The sequence below is a fragment of the Equus quagga genome, chromosome 18 (genome assembly GCF_021613505.1).
Source record: "Equus quagga isolate Etosha38 chromosome 18, UCLA_HA_Equagga_1.0, whole genome shotgun sequence".
Taxonomy (NCBI): Eukaryota; Metazoa; Chordata; class Mammalia; order Perissodactyla; family Equidae; genus Equus; species Equus quagga.
Genome location: NC_060284.1, coordinates 26,684,590 through 26,707,491, shown reverse-complemented (window position 1 = coordinate 26,707,491; position 22,902 = coordinate 26,684,590). Strand labels below are relative to the sequence as shown.

The 22,902-nt window shown below is 41.7% G+C and overlaps 1 protein-coding gene across 2 annotated transcripts in view; it reads left to right on the top strand.

Annotated features, from left to right (window-relative positions):
- The window catches only part of TGFBR3 (transforming growth factor beta receptor 3), a 187,212-nt gene that overhangs the window by 435 nt on the left and 163,875 nt on the right, over positions 1–22,902 (top strand). For both annotated transcript variants that reach the window (XM_046645291.1, XM_046645290.1), the window contains exon 2: positions 20,961–21,137. In XM_046645291.1, coding sequence (XP_046501247.1) covers positions 21,077–21,137 — 61 coding nt within the window. In that variant the 5' untranslated portion in view covers positions 20,961–21,076. The remainder of the gene's footprint in view (positions 1–20,960; positions 21,138–22,902) is intronic.

The following is a 22,902-nucleotide window of genomic DNA, read 5'->3' as shown; positions in this document are numbered from 1 at the left end:
GGTGCCTGTCGGCGCTGCGCGGGACTCCGTGCCTGTTGCAAGGCCGGGGTCGCTCCAGCCTCCCGGACCCCCGGGCTTGCGGGGGCGGCTTCGGTCCGACAGTGTTTACGCTCCGAGCAGCCGGGACCCGCGGTGCGTGGGGAGTGGCCGCCCCCGGGGGGCAGCCTCGGGGCGATGCGCTGTGCGGGGGAAGACGTCTCCTCCGCGCCTGCCCTCACTCTTCCTCTCCGCAGTTTCTCCTGACCCCTGCGGGGCGCGCCGCCCCCTTCCCACGGGGCGCGTGACAGCGGCGGTGGGAACGGTTTGTTGTGGGTTTGCACAGTTGCCGCTGCAGAGGCTGCGGTCCCGGCGCTCGCGCACCAGCGTGCGCTGCGCTCCCGGCCGGCCGCGCCCTCGGGGGCTGTGCGGGCGGCGCCGGGCGCTGCAGCGTGGGGTCCCCGCCGAGGGCGCGACCCCCTGAGCTTCCTAGCCGCCTCACCCAGTTTATTCTGAAGGCCTCTCTTAGTATGTTCACGTAGTTAAAACAAGCTTCGAAGTCGTGGACTGTTGCTAGAGAATCTGGTTGCAGTCTTCTTCTTATTAGGGCATTTGCCCCACTTTCCAGAGTCACATAGTGTAGGGAGCCGGCTTGTCAAGTATGAATTACCTTGACAGAGTAGAATTTACGGGTTTAGTGTCTACAAAAAGAGCTGACAGAAGAAAATCGCTCCATTTCCTTAGTTGCGAAATGGGAATAATAGTGCATGCCTCGTAAGGTTGCTGTGAGGATAGAATGATTGAGTTTATGTAAAGCACTAGAACAGTGCCTGGCGCCGAGCAGCTGCGCGGCCCTTAGCGCTGCTTGTTGGGAGCCCAGCGGCGACCGGGGAGGAGCGGCGAGGCCAGGGACGGTAGGAGGGTCAGACTGACACGGGGCATCAGGTTTTTTTCTGAGCTCCTTCTCCCTTCCAAGAAAGGTAAGTGAGCGGTTTGGGAGGAAGAGAAGTCTGTACAAGTAGCAAAGCACGTGTCCAGACCTTTTATTTTTCCTGAAGTGGTACTTTAGGCTGCTAACAGTTACTTCAGTGTGGAATTAACCATTTCTTTCTGGTGATAATAATAATAATAGCTAACGTTTATTGAACCCAAACTGCGTGCCAGACACTCTCCTAAATGCCTTAGGGACACTGAATCCTCACACCAACTCTGCGGTAAAAACACAGTTTAATAGCCCCATTGTACAGATAAGATCCTAGAGGTTAGTTCCTTGCCCAGGTTGTACACAGAACTTTCTGTTGGTTCCGTCTCTCTCCAGAGCTGGTTTAGGCACTCAGCAGAGAGCAGCAAGTGCATCAGATTCCGAGTGTTTTTCTCCCATGGTTCAGCTTCCCATGTGAGTTGAACACATCTCTCTTGAAACAGGGATAAGGTACCTGTGATTAATTTAGGTGATATCCTTTCGGGAGTGCCAAATTACAGCACCTCTGAAACTGGCTCCAAGTAATTATAAGTAGAACTGTGGTTTGTATTAATTCAGATCTTAATTCTTAATTTCTTTGATGAATTCTCCAGACATTGCTGGTCAGCATTACTTGGCTTCCTTAGGAAACAGCTTGGGGTTGGCACAGGAGGCAGGGAAATAATTCTTACCCCCTTAAGGGCTATTAAAGTGAAATTGATTTCATGCCATTGTGTCAGTTAAAGGATGTTGCTCTGTTTCTCAGTGTTCTCTGCTTTTGGCTTTAATTCTGCATTGTTTAGTGTTTCAAGGCTTCAGCATATTTTCAGCCCTTCAGTTTGTCTTTGTCATCCGTCCACTTTAATTTTTCCTGTTTTGATGGAATCTGACCATTACATGGCAGCTTTGCTTAACAACTGTTGATCCAGCTCATGTTTTTAAATATAAAAATCACCAACTTACTTTTGAACCCCTGCACTTCAAAAGGCGGCCCCTGGGGAATTCATTGTTATTTTGAATATTAGCCAATAGGGGGAGCAGAACACTGTTGATGTCTGTGAGGCAAGTAAGCCAGTTTTTAGGGTATTAAACATACATTTCAGAAATGGAAAATGTGGCTTTATCTAGCAAAATAATCAGGTTGCTTTTTGAATTTACAGTAGAGAACTGGGTTTAGTTTCAACTGATTAAGAATGAACTTGAGGACTGGGCCTGTATGTTGGATGTATGTCAAGAACTCTCTGGTGGCTGGACAGATATTAAATGCACACATATGTGGGGTTTTTCCATTTATTTTCCTTAAGAAGTGTATGTAAAATGATTTTGTGTGCTTTGAGTAATATTTCAAATTATCTAGGAGAACTGGGAGTCCGGAGAGATGCACTGTGAATCCTATTGTAATGACCATCATTTGTCTTTTATAGAAAACTGGATATAGTGACTTTGTTCTCAGGGACGTTGATGCACTCACAATCCTGTCATTATCATTTTTCATTAACATCTTCCAAGTGCAAGACAATAAGGGATTGTTATCCTGAGTAACAGCATTTCTATTCCCGTGTGTTCTTCAGAGGCTTATATTTTAGCTTATTAATGGTTCAGAAGTCTCTTTGTCTGGTATAGGTGTGATGTGTCTATGGACACTCATACCTGTAAATGTAATATGAACAATATTTAAGAATTAACACGCTTGGAAAAACAGTTAAACTGACTTTTAAAAAAGGTTTCAATCTTTGCAGTTTTGTAGGCCAGTTTCCTTTCTTGTGTGTCAGAAAGTATGGACTTAACTTTATTTCATTTACCAAGTTAAGGTCCAGTGGATCCTATTTTAAAATAACCCTCACATTCAGTCCTATCTTTCTAAATCTCAGCATTGCATTTACACTTCAGAGTAGCATTTCATTTAGGCTCTTTAGCATTTAATTTAGTCTTCCATGCTTTCATCTAGTTTACTCATTCAGCAAATATTTATCAACCCCCAACTCCCTAATAGGCTTATGTTCCTGGTCTTGGAGTTTGGCAAATTCGCTGTCCTCCCTCAGCCCTCTGATAGCAGGGGGCCAAGATGCCTTAAGGCTTCCTAGGGCTTTGTCATGGAAAGCCTTTATAGATTGACAAAATTGGTTTGCTTAAAGGAAAGTATTGTTCCATTCTTTTTTAAGACTCAAAGGAATTAATCTTTCCTGTTTGCATGCAAACTTGGTTGTATCTTGTAAAAGTCAGGTGACTCTTTCTTTTCTGAGGGTCTAAACATCCAGGGAACTCAACTGTCCTTTGACTACAAAGAAGATGATTACTTCTTTAGTACCTAACTGATGACCCATTTCCTGGGATCATCAATCTGTGGAAAATTGTGACTTTACCTTTTAAGCTTAACAGAACAGTTGGAATTTAGAGGAGGACTGGTAAGTATTATATTGCTACAGTATTTTTCCTGGAATATTTGCTGTGTGGTCATTTTGAATTACCCCTGTTCTTGATAATCCATTTTGAAATGTATTTTTTTCTTTTTTCATTGCTGTTAGACAGAAACTAATTATAATTGTCAGATTCATTAGTTAATGAGGACAGTTTCTATTTTTTTCTTTTTCTTTACTCTTAACAGTTATTTTTATAATGATTTTATTGCTGTTTCAGTCTGTCCACTGGAGCATTTTTCTTATGTTTTTAAACTTCTTTTGAAATTTTGAAACTTAAAAAATGTTAACTACTTTTTGACCCTTGCATAACTCAAGTTAGATAAATGTTTTTAGGGGTCTTTAACTTAAAGGCAATCTCCTGTTGCCTCTAGGAACATGGACAGTTTGGAATATAAAAGAGTGAATCCAGGGCGTTGGTGGCTTTGGGAGAAAATGACCGCACCAAGATCCATGGCAGTGATTTCTCTGGTTCTGTATCTTCAGAGTAACACTTAGAATGATAGTATTGTCTTTTTGTAGCATTTCGTAAAAGACAAGCTATTGCTAATTTGTTTGGTTTCTAGTTAAGCTGAAATACATCAACACTGCTTGGAAGGGCTTTACAAAAAAGGATTTGGGTCCATTTCCTGGGCTCTGTCCATTTCTAGATTTCTTGTTTTCTATTTTTTGAAATAACACATTTGCTTGTTAACTGACATTGAGCTTGATTTTCCTCTCGTGCAAAGTCTTTGCTTAAGATTTAGCACAGATTTCTGAGCATTCTTCCTTCTCTTAGAGAATAATGATTTTTTTTTTATTTTTTATTAATGTTATGATAGATTACAACCTTGTGAGATTTCAGTTGTACATTTTTGTTAGTCATGTTGTGGGTACACCACTTCCCCCTCTGTGCCTTCCCCCCACAGAATAATGATTTTTTATCTCTTAACCAAGATGTGTGCAATATTTAGTATTTGAAGCAACATTCATAAAAATTCTGCATGAGGCCACTCTCATTTGGATCTTGTTCTACGTTTTTTATTTTTCAGTTTTCCGAGCCAAACATCAAGATGTAACAGGCTGCAACTATGGGTATACTCACAAGGGGTGGAGACCATATTTAAAATTGAGATGATTCCTGAAGGTCTGCACCCATGCCCTCAGGCCTTCCTGATATCTCCTGCTGTAAGATAATTGTAGGGGGCTGGCCCAGTGGCACTGGGGTTAAGTTCACGTGTTCCGCTTCTCTGGTGCCGACATGGCACCACTTGGCAAAAGCCATGCTGTGGCAGGTGTCCCACGTATAAAGTAGAGGAAGATGGGCATGGATGTTAGCTCAGGGCCAGTCTTCCTCAGCAAAAATAGGAGGATTGGCAGTAGTTAGCTCAGGGCTAACCTTCCTCAAGAAAAAAAAAAGAAAAAAGAAAAAGATAATTGTAGGAAAAAAGTTTTTGTCTGGTGTTTGTGCTGAAGGCTTCTTCAGGTCTGGGAAGAGGACTGAGTGATAGTAGAGCCTGGCAAAGTTCATTTTTAGCGTTTAATGTTAAATTGTTGCCACAGTAATAATTTGGAATTAAGTCTGAAATGTTAGCTCTATCTTCACTTTAAGAAAAAGGATGGAAATGCAGAAGCATATACTCTCCCTGCCTCTTAGATACTGGACTCTGGAGGAAAGGAGGTCAGAGTTGGATGCTGTTTGCAGAAGAAGCACCTGTCCATCCATCCTTCTGAGCACATAATCCATTTCCATGGTACAGCCTGAAGGTCAGGTTTTTGTGTGAAGTTGCAGATGGGCCATTTGTAAAAACACATTTAAGTTGATTAGTCCTTGAAAAAATGATCTTCAGAAAACAGTTTTTACAGATAATAGTCCCCGAGCTCCCCTGTTGATCAGATTGCCCTGGGAGAAGGTCTGCGGTTTTACGGGCCTGATGACTAACCACCATTGGCGGGTAAGAAAGCCAAGTGGACCAGGTGGAGGGTCTAGCAGAGCTGTGGATTTCTTGTTTTATTCTTATTATACTCTTATTAGTGGAAACTGGATGAGTACTTAATTCAGTTTGGTGTGGGAAAAGATTCCTTTTTGGGAGTATCATTCTGTTAGCGTTTTTAGTGATTTATGTGTTTTGACAGTATGAAATTGGTCATTAGATGCAAAAATACACGGGTGGCTATTTGCAAATTTCATTTCATAATTAACTATGATGATTGCTGGAGCAGAATGTGGCTTTTTTTTTTTCATCCTTGGAAGGTTATTTGAGGTCAAATACTTAGACTCTAATCTCAAAGCCTTGTGTTTGTGTGGTCCCTGAAGTACTTTTGTGTGATACACCCTGTGTTGTTATGAGTTATCTCTTTTCTGGTTTTTTCTTTAAAACAAAGCATATTCAACACAAAATTCTCTTCTGACTGTCCGTAAAGAATAAATGTCTCATTTTGTTATATTAAACTTTGTGCAATTGGTTGTCAAATTGCATCTAACTTTGAGGGAAAGTACCCTTGACTCATTACATACATTTTGCATCATTGCAGTGTAAGGTCTCCCCTATGTGTGTGGGAGAAGTTTCTGATCTTCTAAATGGCTATGTTTACTATTGCTGGTCTCTCTCTTTTTTAGAGAAAAAAGCCTTTCTGAGCCGACATTCCTCTTAGTTTTCTTATTTTTCTGTTTTTATAGAGATTTTACTTGTATTCATGATACACCATCTGAATCATGAAAAATACTTAGGCTAACAACAAATTTTGTGAAGACACACCTGTCTTTTTGTTTTGAATCCATCACATTCTCCATTCCCGTTGCTGCACAGCCATTGGATGCAACATGTTTTTGACGCAGGAACCAGGGGAAGGATGACCTACTTGATATATTTCACATTTTTTCGTATTTATGCCTTTTTCAGTTTGTGGCATTTTTATTATTAGAGTGGTTGCTTTCTGAGATATTCCAGGTTTTAATTTCATCCAGTGTGTGGGCTAATAAGGAGGTTTCCTATAGAACCAGTTCTACTAGATTCTTAAAAATAGTTCCAGAAAGTATCCCATATAGATACCTTGCTGGGTAGGGCTTTTGATAATCGAATGGGAGAGAGCTGAACACAAAGCAGGAATCCACTTAGTTTAACTGGTTAGGGAGGTTGGGAAAGGGGAGGGGAGTGTCTGATGTGTTAGGAGAAAATTCACTTTTGCGTAATAATAAGGGATTTAAATATTTTCTTTGGCATTACATTTCAAGTAGGTATATAGGTAAGAGGTTTGCAAAAGAAATTTTGCTAAGGTTGAGATTCTGTAATTGGCAGCTCTTAGAACCCTGAAGATCCTGTTCTCTGAAGCCAGGAAAAAGCAATCTGTTTCCAATTATATATCACAAAAATAGGGAAATTAAGCCAAGAAAAATGATCATTTGGGGGTTGGATTGTTTTTTGTAGAGGGTAAAGGAGAAAGGACTGTAGATGCACATTTAAAAAAGTCTGTTAGTTTTTCTGTTGGCTTTCAAATTTTTCTAAGCGTTCTATATTGGAAATTAAGAATAATTTTGGGATTAAAGACTCTCCTCCTTCAGCTCGTTTTTTGCTTCTCAGAAAGCAGACAGAAGAACAGGCAGCTTCTGCTGACACTAAGGGGTTTGGTCCCAGTGTTCTGGGTCCCGGCTGGTGTTTTTGTTAAAGCCTTTTCCTGTGTGAAGGTGCCGCCTTATGGGCTCCCAGGGTCAGGCCAGGTTGTTGGTGCTATGTTTTTTTGTTATACTTTTTACCATGCTTTGAGCAGAAATGTAGTCCCTGCTGCTTAGCGTTATTCTGCTAAGAGAGAAAGACTAGGGATGCTAGTGTGAGAAGAATATGGAGGTGAGAAGCCTAACTGGAAGTTGGATGAGTGCATGTGACTATTGTCCTCAGCACTTAGCAGAAGCAACTGGCCTTTCTGAATGCCGGCTGCTAGTTTCAGGATTAGTGGTCCCACGAGACCCAGGTGTTAACTAAGAAATCTCCTTTCCACCATCAGCAGATCACCACCAGCAGATTAGTTCCTGTTTCTCACACCTTACACCTCCACAGTGTGTTGAATAAAACTTTCCTGATGGTACAGAATCTTTGATAACACAGAGCCTGTCAGGGCGAGTGGTATTTAGCTCTTGGCTCTTTTTTTTCTCACCTCCCATTAACTTCTTGCCCTGCGGCTGGTGGGCTCCCACGCCCACCACACCATGACAGGGTGCTAGAAAAGGTGCAAAGTGCAAAATTCCGGGCTCCTGTTCAAAAGTCAGCATCTTTGCTGACCTCTCTGATATGTTTGCTCCTTCACTCTCCTCTTTTCCCACGTGTTATCATCTTGGTTTCCGTGGAACTACTTCTGGTTTTCCCCTTACCTTCTGGATCTCTCTTCAGTGCATGTGCTGGCATTCTCCCAGGTCCCATTTTCCCTTCTCTTCTCAGTCCACGTTTAGTTACTCGTATTTCCATGCCTCAGTGGTCTCGTCTATGGCAGTAACTCCCAGTTTTATATTTCATACCCTTATTTCCAGTGGCCACCTGGTTGTTCTGTAGGTATTTCTGTGAAAACTAAGTCCAAAACCCAATATACTATTTCTCTGGTCCCCAGTCTCAACTCCTTTATTTCCCATGTCAGTAAATGGCACCAGTTATCAAGCGAGGAGCCTCAGGCATACTTAACTTCCTTCTGGTTTTTTCCTCGAGCTGAATCACAGATCCCACTGTGGCTTACTGTTAGCAGCTCTCAATTGGCATTTTCTTCTCCATTTCCAACTCATCATCTCACCTGGACTATTGCAGGCATCTTCTAGTTGGTTCTCCTGGCTTCAGCATCTGTCTCCACTTATTCATTAATTTTGGTTGGTACCTTGTAGAACATAGATCTGTGTTTTCATTTCTTGCATTTTCAAAGTCTCTGCTGTTCCATTATCCTTGGCATGGGGTGTCTGGTTATCAGCAGTGTAGCTCAGCCTGCTTTTTCAGCTATTTTCCCTCTGTTTCCTCCATGAACCACACTATACCCAGACTCCTGAGGTTTCCAAAGCATGCCTGTGCTCTCATACCCTGTTCCTTTTGTACTTGCCCCTCCCCCTCTTCTCTGGTGGTCTTCTCCTTACTTGTCCAGCCTGTCTCCATTGTCAGCTTCTCTGGTGAGGCTTCTCCTGTCAGATTGCTTCTTCCCTTAATTTCTCTTATGGCACTTCTCCTGCTGCCTCTTGAGAACTTATTTTCTTTCTCTGCCAGATTGTGGACTTCCCTAGAGCGGGATTGTGTCTTATCATCTTTGTGTTCTGGGTGTGCGGCGTGGAGTTGGCATGAAATATCTCTTGTCAAATTAAATTCTTCAACTCAGTTCCACTTCAGTGAAAGCCTTGAGGAAAGATCAAGCTTACAGTTGATATATATTATACCTGTAGAAAGGACAAAGGAAATCAATTCAGAATCATAGAGTTTAGGGCTAGAGTGGGGCTTAGAAGTGATCCTCTTTAAGTCCTCCTAATGATGAGAATAACTCGGTACAGAGAGGTTAGGTGACCTGTCCAAGATCACACGGCAGAGAGTAGTTCTTCTGTCTGCCCCTTTGCGATATTCTCCACCCAGTAGCCAGAATGCCCTTGATAAAACCTAAGTCAGATCCTGTCATTCCTCTGCTTAAAACACTCTACCGTTCCTGTCTTTTTCAGAGTAAAAACCAAACTCCTGACAATGATCTGTGAAGCCGTACAACCAGCCGCTGACTCCCTTGCCTGTTACCTCTTTGACCTCACTCCTCGACTCTTTGGCTTGCTCACTCTGCTCCAGCTGCTTGACCTGCTTGCTGTTCCTTGAGCCTGCCACACGTGCTCTGTCTCAGGGCCTTTGCACGTGCTATTGTCTTTTCTTAGAATGTTTTTCTCCCAAATATCTACAGAATTCACTTCCTGTAGGTTCTTACTCAAAGAAACACACCAAACCAAAGACCCCCAAATACGTCCTTTTCCTCTTCTCTGCTTTGTTTTCTTAGTATTTATCTCTATCTCGTAGAATTATGCATCTTGTTTATAGCCTGTGTCCCCTGACTAGAATGTAAGCTCCATGAGGGCAGGGATTTTTTTGTTTTGTTCCCTGTTGAATCCTCACACCTAGAACAGTCCTAGCGCTGAACAGGCACTTGATAAATATTTGTTGGATGAATAAATAACTGAAAAGAAACAAGACTTTGTGGATTTCTTATAACTCCAGTTGAATGTACACTTATGGCATTAAAAAGGGAACACCATCAGGTCCGTCTGGAGGAAGGAGAATCTGATTTTTAAAAATCCTCATTCAAGACCTGTCAGACTGGAACACTGACCTCTTTTTCATTGTCTGACTCGAAGCAGCAACCGTGGGCTCTCCCCAGCCTTACAAGTGGTTTGGGAAGGCTCCCATTTTACCTCTGACAGGCTTGGGCTTGCTGTGGTTTCTCTCTGCTTGCGGTTTACCCTTTAACCCATTGGGCTACAAAGATGAAAAGCAAACACAGCATTAAAGAAAAGAGCTGGGGGAGAGGGTATGGGGCAGAGGAGCAGAATTTTCTTGTCACCCTGACATCTTCCCTTGGCTCCGGGCCCATCCGGAGTGCTGCTCGCTGTATCTTCTAGAGTTGCTTTGGGGCTGTGTTCTAAGGAACAGTGTGGAGACGGCCGGGTCAGATGACTCTTGAGTTTTGCTTTGATGTTCTAATCTCTTTGAAAAGAAATGTTAAGTTTAGATAAAAAGGACATTGGAGAAAGGATTTTTTAAAATTAAATTACAGTCCTAATTTTGAAGAGAGCTTTTAACTCTTCTCAAGACAGGGTTGCAATTGAAATTACCACTTGCTTCTGTCAGTGAGGTGTCAAGACTGGAATCTGGTCCTAGGAAACCAATGACTTAAATCCACAGGGCAGTAAATTACACTTCTGAAGAAGCTTCTGCTTCTTGGGGGTCGGGGTTATGTTGAACGAAGAGCTAATTTATATTAGCTTAGCAGTGATGTTAGAGTGATTTGCCTCCTGCTCTTTTTGTGATAACATCAGTGTGGTTCCTCCAGAGCACTCCTGGTCAGGACAGGAAGCCCAGCCATGGAAGTCAAAGGCTTACGCGGAAGTTATTGGCCATGTGCAAAGCCAGCAGCATAATTTAACCTTGGGGTTTAAAACTATCCAACTGAAAATAGATTGTCTTAAATGGAGCTGTTATCCATTGTAGCTGAAAATCGTAGCTACCGTTTCCTGAACTCTAAGAACATACTAGATATAAAGTGCTTTACATGTTATTAATTGACTTAATCCTCATAACAACCACGTTAGGGAAATAGAATGATTATCTCTACCTTACAGATGAGGTATGGAGGTGTTTAGTACATTGCCCACAGTTACACCTCTAGGAAGAGGCCAGGCAGGGATTTGAACTCAGGTAAATTGGAGGAGTTCCCACACTTTCCACTCTACTATACTCCTACAGCACACCAAGTGTGCTCTCACTGCAGGGCCTTTGCACTTGCTCACCTTACTGCCTGGGATGCTTTTCCTTCAGATACTGTCATAGATCTGTCTCTCACCTCTGTTCTCAAATGTTACTTCATCTAAGAGGCCTTCACTGATTCCACTGTGTGTGTGAGATGGTCTTCCCCTCACACCACCAAGCAATTCTCGGGCACCCGCAGGGTATATGAGAATTCAAATCAATTCTGACACTATTTACTGTCTCCCCAGAGAGAGAGAGCATTAGATTCCACAGTTTCAGGGCTCAGTCCCACAAGACTTCCCTCTACTTCAGATGCCAGTTGCAAGCCCAGGTTGTCACCTGTGCTTCTGACCGACCAGCTACAGATTGGAGGTTCCAACACCCCCTGCCTTGGGTTCAATTATCTTGCTAGAGAGGCTCACAGAACTCAAAGAAACAGTTTATTTATTAGCTTCCCGGTTTATTGTAAAAGGGTATAAGTCAGGAACAGCGGGATGGAAGAGATGCATAGGGCAAGGTGTGGGGGAAGGCTGTGGAGCTTCCATGCCCGCTGCCAGGATGCCACTCTCCCCACATCTCCACCTGTTCAACCTGGAAGCTCTCTGAACGCCAGCCTTTTGTGTTGTTATGGAGGCTTCATTGCATACACGTGGTTGATTAAATCACTGGCCCTTGGAGATTGATTCACCCTCTAGCCCCTTAGAGATGGGCGAGGTGGGACTGAAAGTTCCAACCTCTAGTCACATGGTGAGCTCTCCTGGCCACCAGCCCCATCCTTGGGTGGGGTCCACAAGTCACTTTACTAATATAACAAAAGACACATTGACCTCTGATCACTGAAGAAGTTCCAAGGGTTTTAGGAGCTTTGTACCAGAAATGGGGATGAACACCAAATATGTATTTCTTACTATAAATCACAATATCACACCTTCTGTGACCATCCCATCTTAAATAACTTCCTTTCTCTCATCACTCTCTCTGCTTAATCTGCTTTATTTTTCTCTCATAGGATTTAAACCACCACTTGACGCATTATCTGTTTGTTGTCTGTCTCTCCCATTAGGAGGTAAACTCCTTGCAAACAGTGTCATGTTTAGTTCACTGCTGTGTCCCCAGCTCCCTACACAGTACAAGGTGCATGGTAGGTGCTAGTAAATGTTTGCTGAGTGAATGAATGAAGTAAAATGAGACTGCTGATTGAGCCTTGCTTCCCTGGTTTCAAAACAAAATAACTTATCCCTAATGTCAGATCTAATCAGCCCACCCACTACCAGCAGATGACTCTGCAGTGGAGGGGCTCCTGTTGGTAGTGTTTAGAGCATGGGCCGTGGAGGCAGACAGACCAGGGCTCGTATCCTGGTGCCAGGACTTATTAGCTGGCCATCTTGGGCTTGTCTAGCATTGTGAAGCTTCACTTTTCTCACTGTAGAGTGGAGTAAAGGACATCCATCTCCTTGGGTTGTTGAGAGGCTGAAATGAGAACTTGTGAAAAACACAGTAAGCGCTCAATAGATGGTAGCTGAGATGTTTTGTGGGGTCAGAAGAAAGCAGGATGTTAGCCTGTAATAGGAAGGGGAATGAAGTGTAAACACATGAACGAGCACAGAGTAATTACAAAGCAGCATGCGGACAAGTCTTGGCTGTGCTGCTAACTAGCTGTGTAACCGTGGGCCACTCATTGAGCCTTTCTAATTCTTGGTTTGTTAATCTGTAAAATTAAAGGGTTGGAATAGATGTTATCTATTTCTAACATTCTGAGTTGGCTCTGAGTGGAAGATAACATGGAACAAATTATACACGCATTTTGAGGAGACGGAGTGTTCACAGTGGGATGGGATCAATCAGAAGGGGCTTTTGGAATGAGGTGAGGGGACTGAGTAGAGTTCATGGAGTTTGAAGAATAGAATAAAAACGGCAGTTTTGATAACATGGGCAGATCTGATAAAATTCAGGTTATGTATATGCTTACATTGCTTGGAAGATAATTCACTTAAATATTTTTTGTTTATATAAGTTATATTAAAAATGGCGAATATAGCGTTAGTATTTTATTTGCACTTATGTTGTCAAGTTGAGTGTTTTTTTAGATAATACTTTCCAGTTTTAAGTCATTCCTGGTAGCCATTGTATGATCATATATTTCAAATTTCCACAAGTGTGTTTAAGTCTCATGGGAGGGAGTCAGGATTAGTTATTGGTCCATATACCATATAATGACAGTTATAATTAAGGTATAGAATAAAAGATTTTCTCTTTAATCTCCTCATATTAGAGATGAAGAAATTAAAGCCCAGAATGAAGTGTGACTTGTCTGAGCTTATAAAACATGTTAATGCTTGGGGCTGGCCCCGTGGCCGAGTGGTTAAGTTCGCGCACTCTGCTGCAGGCGGCCCAGTGTTTCGTTAGTTCGAATCCTGGGCGCGGACATGGCACTGCTCATCAGACCACGCTGAGGCAGCGTCCCACATGCCACAACTAGAAGAACCCACAACGAAGAATACACATGTACCGGGGGGCTTTGGGGAGAAAAAGGAAAAAATAAAATCTTTAAAAACAAAAACAAAACAAAACAAAAAACAACAAAAAAAAAACATGTTAATGCCAGAACTCCAGCCTCTCCTCTTACTTTGAGACTGCCTGGGGTACAGGTTCTTTCAGATATACAACTCTTATTTGTTGGTTTATCATTTGTTATTGAGAAATGTTGTGATAATTCACCAGCCTTCCACACTACTTTTAATTGTAATGTATACAATAGAATTTTATACTTGCTATCCATTATGGTGCCTATATCGGATCCTTACTATGTGCCAAGTCGTGAGCTAGGTACACTCATCTCTCTTTCTAGAGTGAACAGATGAGTGCGAGAGCCATACCTGGAAGGAAATAGTTACATGAAGATTTACCTGCAGGGTTGAATTGCACTGCATTCCAGGTGTCCAAGTTTTTAACTTTGTCCAAGGGAATCATAGAAAGCTTGCTTAAAGGAGTAATGCTTACGCTGAGACCTAAGATGTTGGAAAGGGGCTATGTTAGGGGGACAGTGGAGCGTCACTGAATTGTAACACAGTGAACATCACTTCTGGAAGCAAAGGCTTCTTCCTTTTGTGGGACTGAATTGAGGGGAGTGTGGTGGAGCATGCAGAGGGTGAGGTCGGACTAAGTAGGCAACGTCTAGTGGGCAGCCATTGAAGGGTTTTAATTCCTCATGTTTCACATGGCTGGGCTGTTGAATCCTTTTCTTATACTTGCTGTCCCACATTGTGGTACCTCCATTGGATGCTGATTTATGCCAAGAGATGAGCTGCTTGGGCTGCTGAGCCCTTTCCTTACCAAATAATATGAGTTGAATAATTGAAATGTATCTTTTGAGGGACTCCCCCCATGCCACCAGAGAAATAATTTTCTATTGGAAGTCAGTGAAAGGAATAAAAAAATGGGCTTAAGTGTAATTAACACAATAGTCTGTTGCTGGAGGGTTTATTCTGAATTCATGTATTTGCAGAATCCCTGTGAATATAAACAAACATGTAAATCAAATGTTTTACTGTATATTGTACCAAATAGTCTGCTAGAGGTCTGGTAGATGTAGCTCCGTAAAAGATTTTTTCAATGGCCTGGGGCTTGCTGGCTGGCTGGCCTCCTGAGACTATTCAGATGTGCTGAATTTTGCTGGAATAATTGCAGCGTCATGATTTAATAAGCCCTTTCGGTGGTAGCTGATTCCTCACTGCAGGCAGCCTGGTTGGTTTGGTGGCAGTGCCAGGCTGAGTTCCGCAGCCCCCTGGCTACCCCCCCTGATGCTAATTTGGAATCATGAGGTGGAACTGAGGAGGGCCACGCAGCCACATCCCTGTAACTTATACCAGAGATGTTGAAGTGGTAGCTTTGCCACCCTTTGGGAAAAGCTTTACAATGTTATGATTTATCTTTTGGACTCATATCTCTTGTATTGAGTTAGGAATCATTACTTTTTGGTGATGGAGGGAATTTTTGAAATTCTAGATGATAAAGTCTAATCCCCAAATTAATACAAACTGATCTAAACTGCTGTTTATATTATCTCGCTGCTGGTAGTTTGCTTGGTTTTCTGAAAGTCTAGTTGCATTTTACCCATCAAAACTTCAATGACTATTATTTTAAAAAAATGTACTGTGTGGGCCAGGTATTGTTTTAGGTACAATGCCCATATTCTGTCTCATACATTACAATCAGAATATCATCACCATGTTACAGATGAGGGGTGGTGGAGGTTACATGACTTGTCCAGTGTAACACATCTGGCTGGGTAAGCCCGGTTTGGAATCCCCCAGGTAGAGTTCTCTATTAATTGTAGCTTAGAATCATAAGCAACAGAGATCTTTAGATACACAAATATTAAATGTGAAAGGTGGTTCCTGGAATATTGCAAGAGTGGGTAAAAAGTCCATCCTATTTTGTGAACTGGAACGAAACATGGTCTTTTACAACCTTGTGAAATGTCTTCATTCCCACCCTCCCCTTTTTACTGGATTTTGCTTGGGTGGTAAGGTCTGTTGTGTTTGGGACAGACAGAAGGACTTTTAAGGACTGACTGAAGGTCAGCCCCAAGGAAGCCAAGCATGCTGGGGCCAGAGATGTGTTGGTCACACTCTCAGCCCAGGAGCGAGGGTGGGCCAGGCCCTAGAGGTACAGGGGAGAGTGGAGTCCAGCTTCTCTGCACATCCTGTTTCTTTTGTGCCTCCTGCCTCTCTTCGCACTGAGTCTTTGTGTGGAATTTCTGCCCATAAGTGTAGGTATTTCGAGAGCGATCCTCCTTTTTCTCCTGCCACTGGCAGCCACAGAATGTTGGCACTTTACTGTTAGGCCTCAGGATAATAATCCCCTTTAGGAGAGGCAGCCTGCTAATGGTAAATAATAACTTTTATACTGTACACGTACAATCTCATTTGATTCTTACAACAACCTTATGATGTAGGTAAGCTAAATTTGTTATTATCTTCTTACAAGTGAAGAAACTGAGACTCCGTTCTGATCTAAACTACCTTTCTTGGCTGACCTGCTGCTGTAAGAAGCTTAACTGATCTTCCGTGACTCTGAGCTCCCTTCAGTCTGTTCTCCACACAGTACTCAGAGAAATCTTTAAAAACCCAGTCGGATCACACCGCTTCCTCTTGAACCTCATTCCTGTCCTTTCCCGTTTAGCTTTGCAGCCATGCTGCCTCCTGTGTCGGGGATCTGTAGGGGCTCCTCTACCTCCTCACCTGGCCTCTTCAACCTCTGCTTATCCTTCAGGTTGTAGATACTTTTCCTTTAGAGCTCTTAGCATAGTGTGTAGTTGTATATTTGTGATTATTTGTTTATCTCACCAGACTTTAAGCCCATGAAGGCAGAAAACATGTCTCTTTGCTTGGCCTGTATATCCCCATTGCCTGGTGTGGAGTAAGCAATGAATATAGATTTCTTGAAGGAAGAGATGAAGGTCAGGAAATGAAATATCTTGCCTAAAGTAGTAAATGGCATGACTTTACTAGAATATAAGCTCCATGAGGGCAGAATTGGGGCTCCTGTTTCCACTGCTATATCTTTGGCATCTTCAACAGTGCCTGGCACATAGTAGTAAATATTTGTTGAATATTGATTGTGCTTGGATGCAGTTCCAAAGATTTCTTATCCAAATCCAAGACTTTTCCCCTCTTTGTGCCAAATCTTTCTGAAAATGGGGATTTGGAATTAGCCAGTTTCTCTGTGTAGTAGAGAAATCTGAGAGTTGTGTTGTGACGCAGTAAGGTCGCTTTGCTTTCTCTGTGTACAGGTCTCAGAGGGCATCCCAATGTCATCAGACAAACAACAGTACCTGTTCTACATCCTGTACATCCCTTTCTCCAGGCTGCCAAGCTAGATGTTGATGTCATCCATCCTGCCTCTTCTAAATCCCCTGAATAACATGTTGATAGCCATCAGAACAATTTCTCTACCAGTTTTTGTTTAAGCATTTGCAGACTTAACAGTATATTTTCCTCCAAAAAATTCACTTAAATGGCAGACTAGAAACATTTTAATGATCTGTCAGAAAACCCATTTCATGTTTAAGGTATCAGCAACTATGGTGTTATTTACTATTTTGAGTTTAGGGAATGGTAATTTTTTTATTTCACTCAATATTTCTCTGTTCTTAAGATCTTCAAATTTGTTGAATGTTTTCCTGATTGGGGACTGAACAGTCTCAGCATTAAGATATGACAATGCGTAGGTTTGTGCTTCATCTTGCCCTTTGTGTTTTCAGAGAACTTGGAGTCAGACAGTATTAGCAAGGATTGTTTGTTTATTATAGCTGCCACCCACAATCCTGAAGTCAAATCACAGTTTGTGATCAGTAATGATTGGTGCAGAGTGCATATGGCAAGATGGAAGTACCAATGTCTGATGGCAGCCGTGAAAGTCTTTCCCCTTTCTTGGAAAAAAAGTTCTGTTTTCAGAGATTGAATATTGAGGGGGAGAAAATAGAAAATGGTTCCTAGTTTTTGATGACAGACCTTCAGCTGGGAGGTAGAGTGCTGGTCATGGAAAGGTCTGCTTTCTAGTCTTGACTCTGCCGTGTTATTTTGGCAAGTGCTGGTCTTGGGGATTGAGCTCCCCTTCATCAATGACGTCATGTTGACCTCTTCCAACTTTAAGGGCCATTCATATCTCTTTAGCATGTTAATTCTTTTAATTGAGAAATTGATTGACTACAAGTTAATTGTATGTTAATTCTTATTTTGATAATCTTATATAGCTGGTTTTGTTAGCCAAGAAAGGGGAATTTAGTAATTTTTTTTGCTGGCTTTTAGCCTATTGCCAGACATCATTTTGCCAATTTTGTCCTAAGATAGATTTGCTCTTTAAAAAAACATCCTGTTCAACCCAAGGGATACCATTCCCAACCAATTCCTTTTGAACATTGGTTTAACTCATGATGGATTTCAGAACTCCTTTGGCTAGGGGTTTTTGGCTAGTCTTGGTCATTATCTACGTACTCGGTTGGATCACTGGGGCAGGTGGGGCAGCACGCTCAGATGAATGGCTTGAGAAATACACATAGAGGAACTCTGAAATTAGAAGAGTTAGTAGCACATTCATTGTTTTTTTTTTAATCCATTAAGCTCTCACTTAGTTTTTTTCTGTTCATTTGTGGATACTAAAAGTTATGATGCCCTTTGAATGGAACACATTACTTTGAACTGTGGGCAAAATGACTGTTACGCAGTAGACCCCAAATTGTTCTTTCAAGCTCTCCAAGTACCCTTATTTATATTTCTAAAGGGAGCATTTAGTTCTTAAAGTCCAGAGAGATTCAGTGAGGTCAGAAAACCAGGGTGAGGCGTCCCTGGTCTTTGCAAACTGAGTGTGATATAACTTCAGAGAAGGAAGAAGAGTTGGTATTTCTCTAGTTTTATTTTAGATCTACCACTTTTCAGAAGCCTTTGCTCGTCCAGCATTCTTCCAGTTGGAGAACTGATCCCTAAGTCGTGTGGTAAGGTGCTGATGTTTGCAAGTTTTGGCCAAAATACGAGTTCCACTGAATGGGAACAACATGCTTCCCTTTTTATTCTCCTCCGCCTTCGGATCCTGTCACCACATTGGGAAGATTAGACAGAAAACTCTCTGCAGTTTATTTTCTTTTTGAACAAGTTACATTGTGGAGGGACTTTTAAGCTAAAAGAAGAAAAGCTCCCTCTTTGTTAGAAGCAGCAGTGTGTAGTTTCAACTTGCCTTGGACTTCCTCGGAGATGTTTGAAGATCCGGTGTAAACTTGCTGTGGTTTGCCTTTGGGTATCAAACTGTTTAGCTTGGCTCTATTGTATCTGTAATTGCTGCATTTTTATAATTGCCCAATATTCTTGTCAGCAATTTGCAGTCTATATTTTTAATAGAACCGTTTGCTTTTCTTTTCCACAGGTTCCTTCAGACCTGGTTTAAGCCCCAGGATTAACACACAGTCACACAGACCCTCTGCAGCTGCGGGCAGAGGGTGACACAAGTTCATTAAATAGTCTCACAAGCCTCGTGCTGGTTATAGTTTGCGTGCCCCATAAAAATCCTCTGGGAAGCCATCTTCTTCTGAGATTTCCTTGCAGGGTTTGGCTCTTGCTGAAATAGTGTGTTCTTTTCAAGAGGGTTTTCCGTATCAGTCCATTCAGGAAATCTAATTTTTTGAAGGGAAAAAAATAGAGACAAATTCTCTTTGCTGTCAGTGACTTTTTAGTTAACAGAGGACACTTCCATTTCATCTGAGGTGATGTGGAATTATGGTCACAGAAAGGTTGGACCTCATGGGATGACTGAAGTCAATTTCATAGCTTCCAAAATTCTCTCTGTAATTAGTTTTTGAGACAAGACCATTGTGCCCCCAATGACTTGTGCCTCAACTTGACTGGCAATTTTGTTCTTTTAGTGATTCCACTCTTTAGCGTATCTCCTTTTTGCATCTTTTGTAATGTTTATTTTGCAGTAAACAGAAGATTGAACTGGTTTTACAGTAGCTAAGAATTACATAAATAACCACACCCTAATTTCTCTACTTTATTGGTATAAACATACCTCAGAGGGAATGGACAAGTAGTGATGATAATAGCTAACATTTATTCATCACTTATTATGTGCTAGGCACTGTTCTAAGCACTGTATGTATATTAATTCATTTAATCCTCCTAATAGCCCATACGATAGGTTCATGCACGAAGGGTAATCTGCCCCATGTCACCCATTTGTAGGTGGCAGAGTGGATTCACACAGAGGCAGGCTTTGAACTGCCGTTATAATCCATATTTTATTCATAGTAGGCTTTTAATCACTGTCATATACCGAGATTGAACCACAGTGCCTCCTGCATGTATAATAATTTAGTTTTAAAGCACGTCTAAAAATTATTTTTGAAATTAGAGCTTTATGTTATTATGTCTGGATAGGTGATATTTGCAAAACCCAACTGAGAATTCAGTGAAAAGGCTTCTGCTCCCTCCCTCCCACCGGTATCCCTCAGTCGCCCTATTTCCCTCCTTCTGATAGGCAATTAGTGTTACTACTGCGAAGAGCCATTTTAAATGTCTTTCTCTTAACACTTGATGAGGTAAACTAGGACCATTTAATTAGAAACTCCTTTTGCCATTGTTTTTATAGTTTTGTACTGTATCTACAAGTGCCCGAACTGGCTTCATTTCTGAAGGCAGCGAGCTGGTTCTGTGGCTGGTAGTTCCTGGCTGAGGGGCACAAGGCTGCAGTCCCCAGCAGTTTGAGATGGTTCCTGGAGACTCCGTGATCCTGCCTCGCCCAGGCCTGAGATCAGGCAGCGTCTCTGTGCCTTTATCCAGTTGTGGGATGACTTTTATTCCTGAGGAGAAGGAATCATCTCCCTACACAATGCCTGGAACATAGTGGGTGCTTAATAAATGTTTGTTGACCAACTTCTGTGGGTTGTGCCAGGCTCGGGGATATAGGGCTGGAAGATATACTTTGGAGGGTCTAAATGAGGTAATCTTTAGGGCCATAGGAGGGAGATTCAAGGTAAACAAATCACCACGAAACACATCATTCAAGGCTCTGGATGGGAAAAGTTTAGAAAGGACCTTTGGTTGCTCTCTGCCGGTAACCACGTGATCTCAGAGGGGGCTAAGAAACACGGAAGAGTTTTCTCCCCTTACAAGCTTGGCAAACGGGTTGAAATAAGAATTTGCCTTTTAATGGTTCTTTATTTTTCAGATAGATTCTAAATGTATTTTAATTTGATCCTTGTGTTAACTCTGTCATTATAACATCAGATTGAGTCTCTGATCAGCGTTGTTTGTGTTTTCTTGTTGGCGCTGGGGAATTCATGTGTCAGGTGGCATGGATTCCTATAGTGCCACAGCATAACTGGTGATGCTATTTTATAGGTGCACCTTGATTTTCTTCTGTATTCTCAAAATTTTAAATAAAACCAAAGATTTAAAATGTCAAAAATAGGATGTCTTTGCAAAAGTATTTGCCATAAAAATCTTTCTTGGGTAATTACCACCCCCACATCAGTTTGTTTGAGTGCTGTCTTGGCAGCTGTTGAGATAAATTTATCTTATACTTTTTGGAAATTCTTCATTTCACTTTAATGTGTGTTTATGAAAAGAAGTTCCTGCATTAAGTTTTCTTCTTGAAATATGTTTATTTTTACAGGCAATTTGGAAATTGGAAAGGATTTTAAGGTCACTTCTGATTTGCAAATCGTGACTACGATCTGAAGAACTGCAGGCTGAGGTGACTGAACAGGACCCACTTTTGGAGAAATAAAAATGGCTTCTCATTATGTGGTGGCCATGTTTGCCCTGATGAGTTCCTGTCTAGCCACTGCAGGTAAGCTGCGTAATACAAACTGCGTGTTTGTTATATTCTTTTGGATATATTTTCCCTCAGTCTCTTCAGTTTAGAAAAATTTAGGACGTGATGTTTATGTAAAACTTACGTATCTATGTTCTTCAGAGAAATAAAATGTTTGATTACTATGCAGATACATAGTATGTTTGCCTGTGTTATATTTTACCAGATGGTGCTAGACATTCTAATGTCAATGACATAGATACCTAACCACCCTTCAGTGTTCAGATGGGTAGAGACCAAATATGCTAATGTTTCATCCAGCTTAATTTTGTTACATGCATAGATTACATTTAATTTCTTGTTCTAAATAAGAATTACAAGAAAGCCTTTTTGTTCTTTATTCCGAAATAAATAGATTTTCTAGATAGAGGAGACGCTCTTGGCATAAGCTGCTTAGGAGGTTTTTAATTTTGCCCCTTTCAGATATTTTAATATGTAACTTTTAAAAAAAAGTACAGAAATACACTGTGCTTCCTGGAGGCCATCTGAGTGTGAGGTTGGAGATGAGAAGCAGCAAATGACTCGGTTGGAACATTGTTGCTTAAGTAAGAGTATCAGGTCCCCCACGTCAACAGCTTAGTGTTCACACTCAGGCTTACTTAACACGTTTGGAAGCTTAATTTGCTCTGTTTTATTGTAATTTGCTTTATGTCTCTTCTGTGATGAGTTACATAATACTAATTTGTTGGACCAGTTCTAGAATCTGGCTGGTCTCAACAAGAAATGCATTGACTTGAAAAATGATTAGCTTCTTGGTTTTGGCTATTGAATTCACATACAGATGAGATGATAGAGATGATAATTACCATTTATTGAGTGTGCAGTACAGCCAGGCATTGGCTAAACAGTTATAGAGTATAACAAGGAGTGAATATGTCCTTATTTCGTGAGCTCTTTTCACAACTCTGAGATAGGTGTGATTATTTTTCCCATTTTACGGATGATGAAGTGAGATACGGAGAGAAGTTGCACAGCGTCATGTAGCTAGGAGGTGGAGGAGCCAGGTTTACATCTATGCTCTTAACCTCTGTGCTCTGCTGAGGAAGCCAGACCACAGTGATGGCTCCAGTAGACTCAGACCAGGAGTCCTATGTAGGCCCTGAGTGACTGAGTGAAAGCCAGTTTGCAGAACTTGGTTTATGAGATTGGAAAGCAGAATGTCCCCCTTGTTGCAAATATCTTGAGAGAAAGTTACTACACTTTTTGTTTTTTGAATGCCATGTATGAATTTGAACTGCCCATTCTCTCTGTCAGCAGTTTCATTTTGTCTCATGATTGAAGAGTTATTTGCCTTTTAGCCTGTGCGTTAAAACTGATCTTAATTAAAATCTCATTGAAAAGTAATAAAAAAAAAAAAGAGAAACGACTTGATGGAAAATGTGCTGTTTTGATGACAAGATGTATAATCATACCTGATGGGTTTGAGGCAGAATTTTCTGCTTTCATTGATGCCTGGGACAAACTGGAAAACAAAGGTTTTTTTTTGTTTTTTTTTGAGGAAGATTAGCCCTGAGCTAACATCTGCTGCCAGTCCTCCTCTTTTTGCTGAGGAAGACTGGCCCTGAGCTAACATCCGTGCCCATCTTCCTCTATTTTATACGTAGGATGCCTGCCACAGGATGGCCTGACAAGCAGTGCCATGTCTGCCCTCGGGATCTGAACTGGCCAACCCCGGGCTGCTGAAGCAGAACATGGGGACTTAACTGCCACCAGGCCAGCCCTATCCTTAGTTTTATAGATA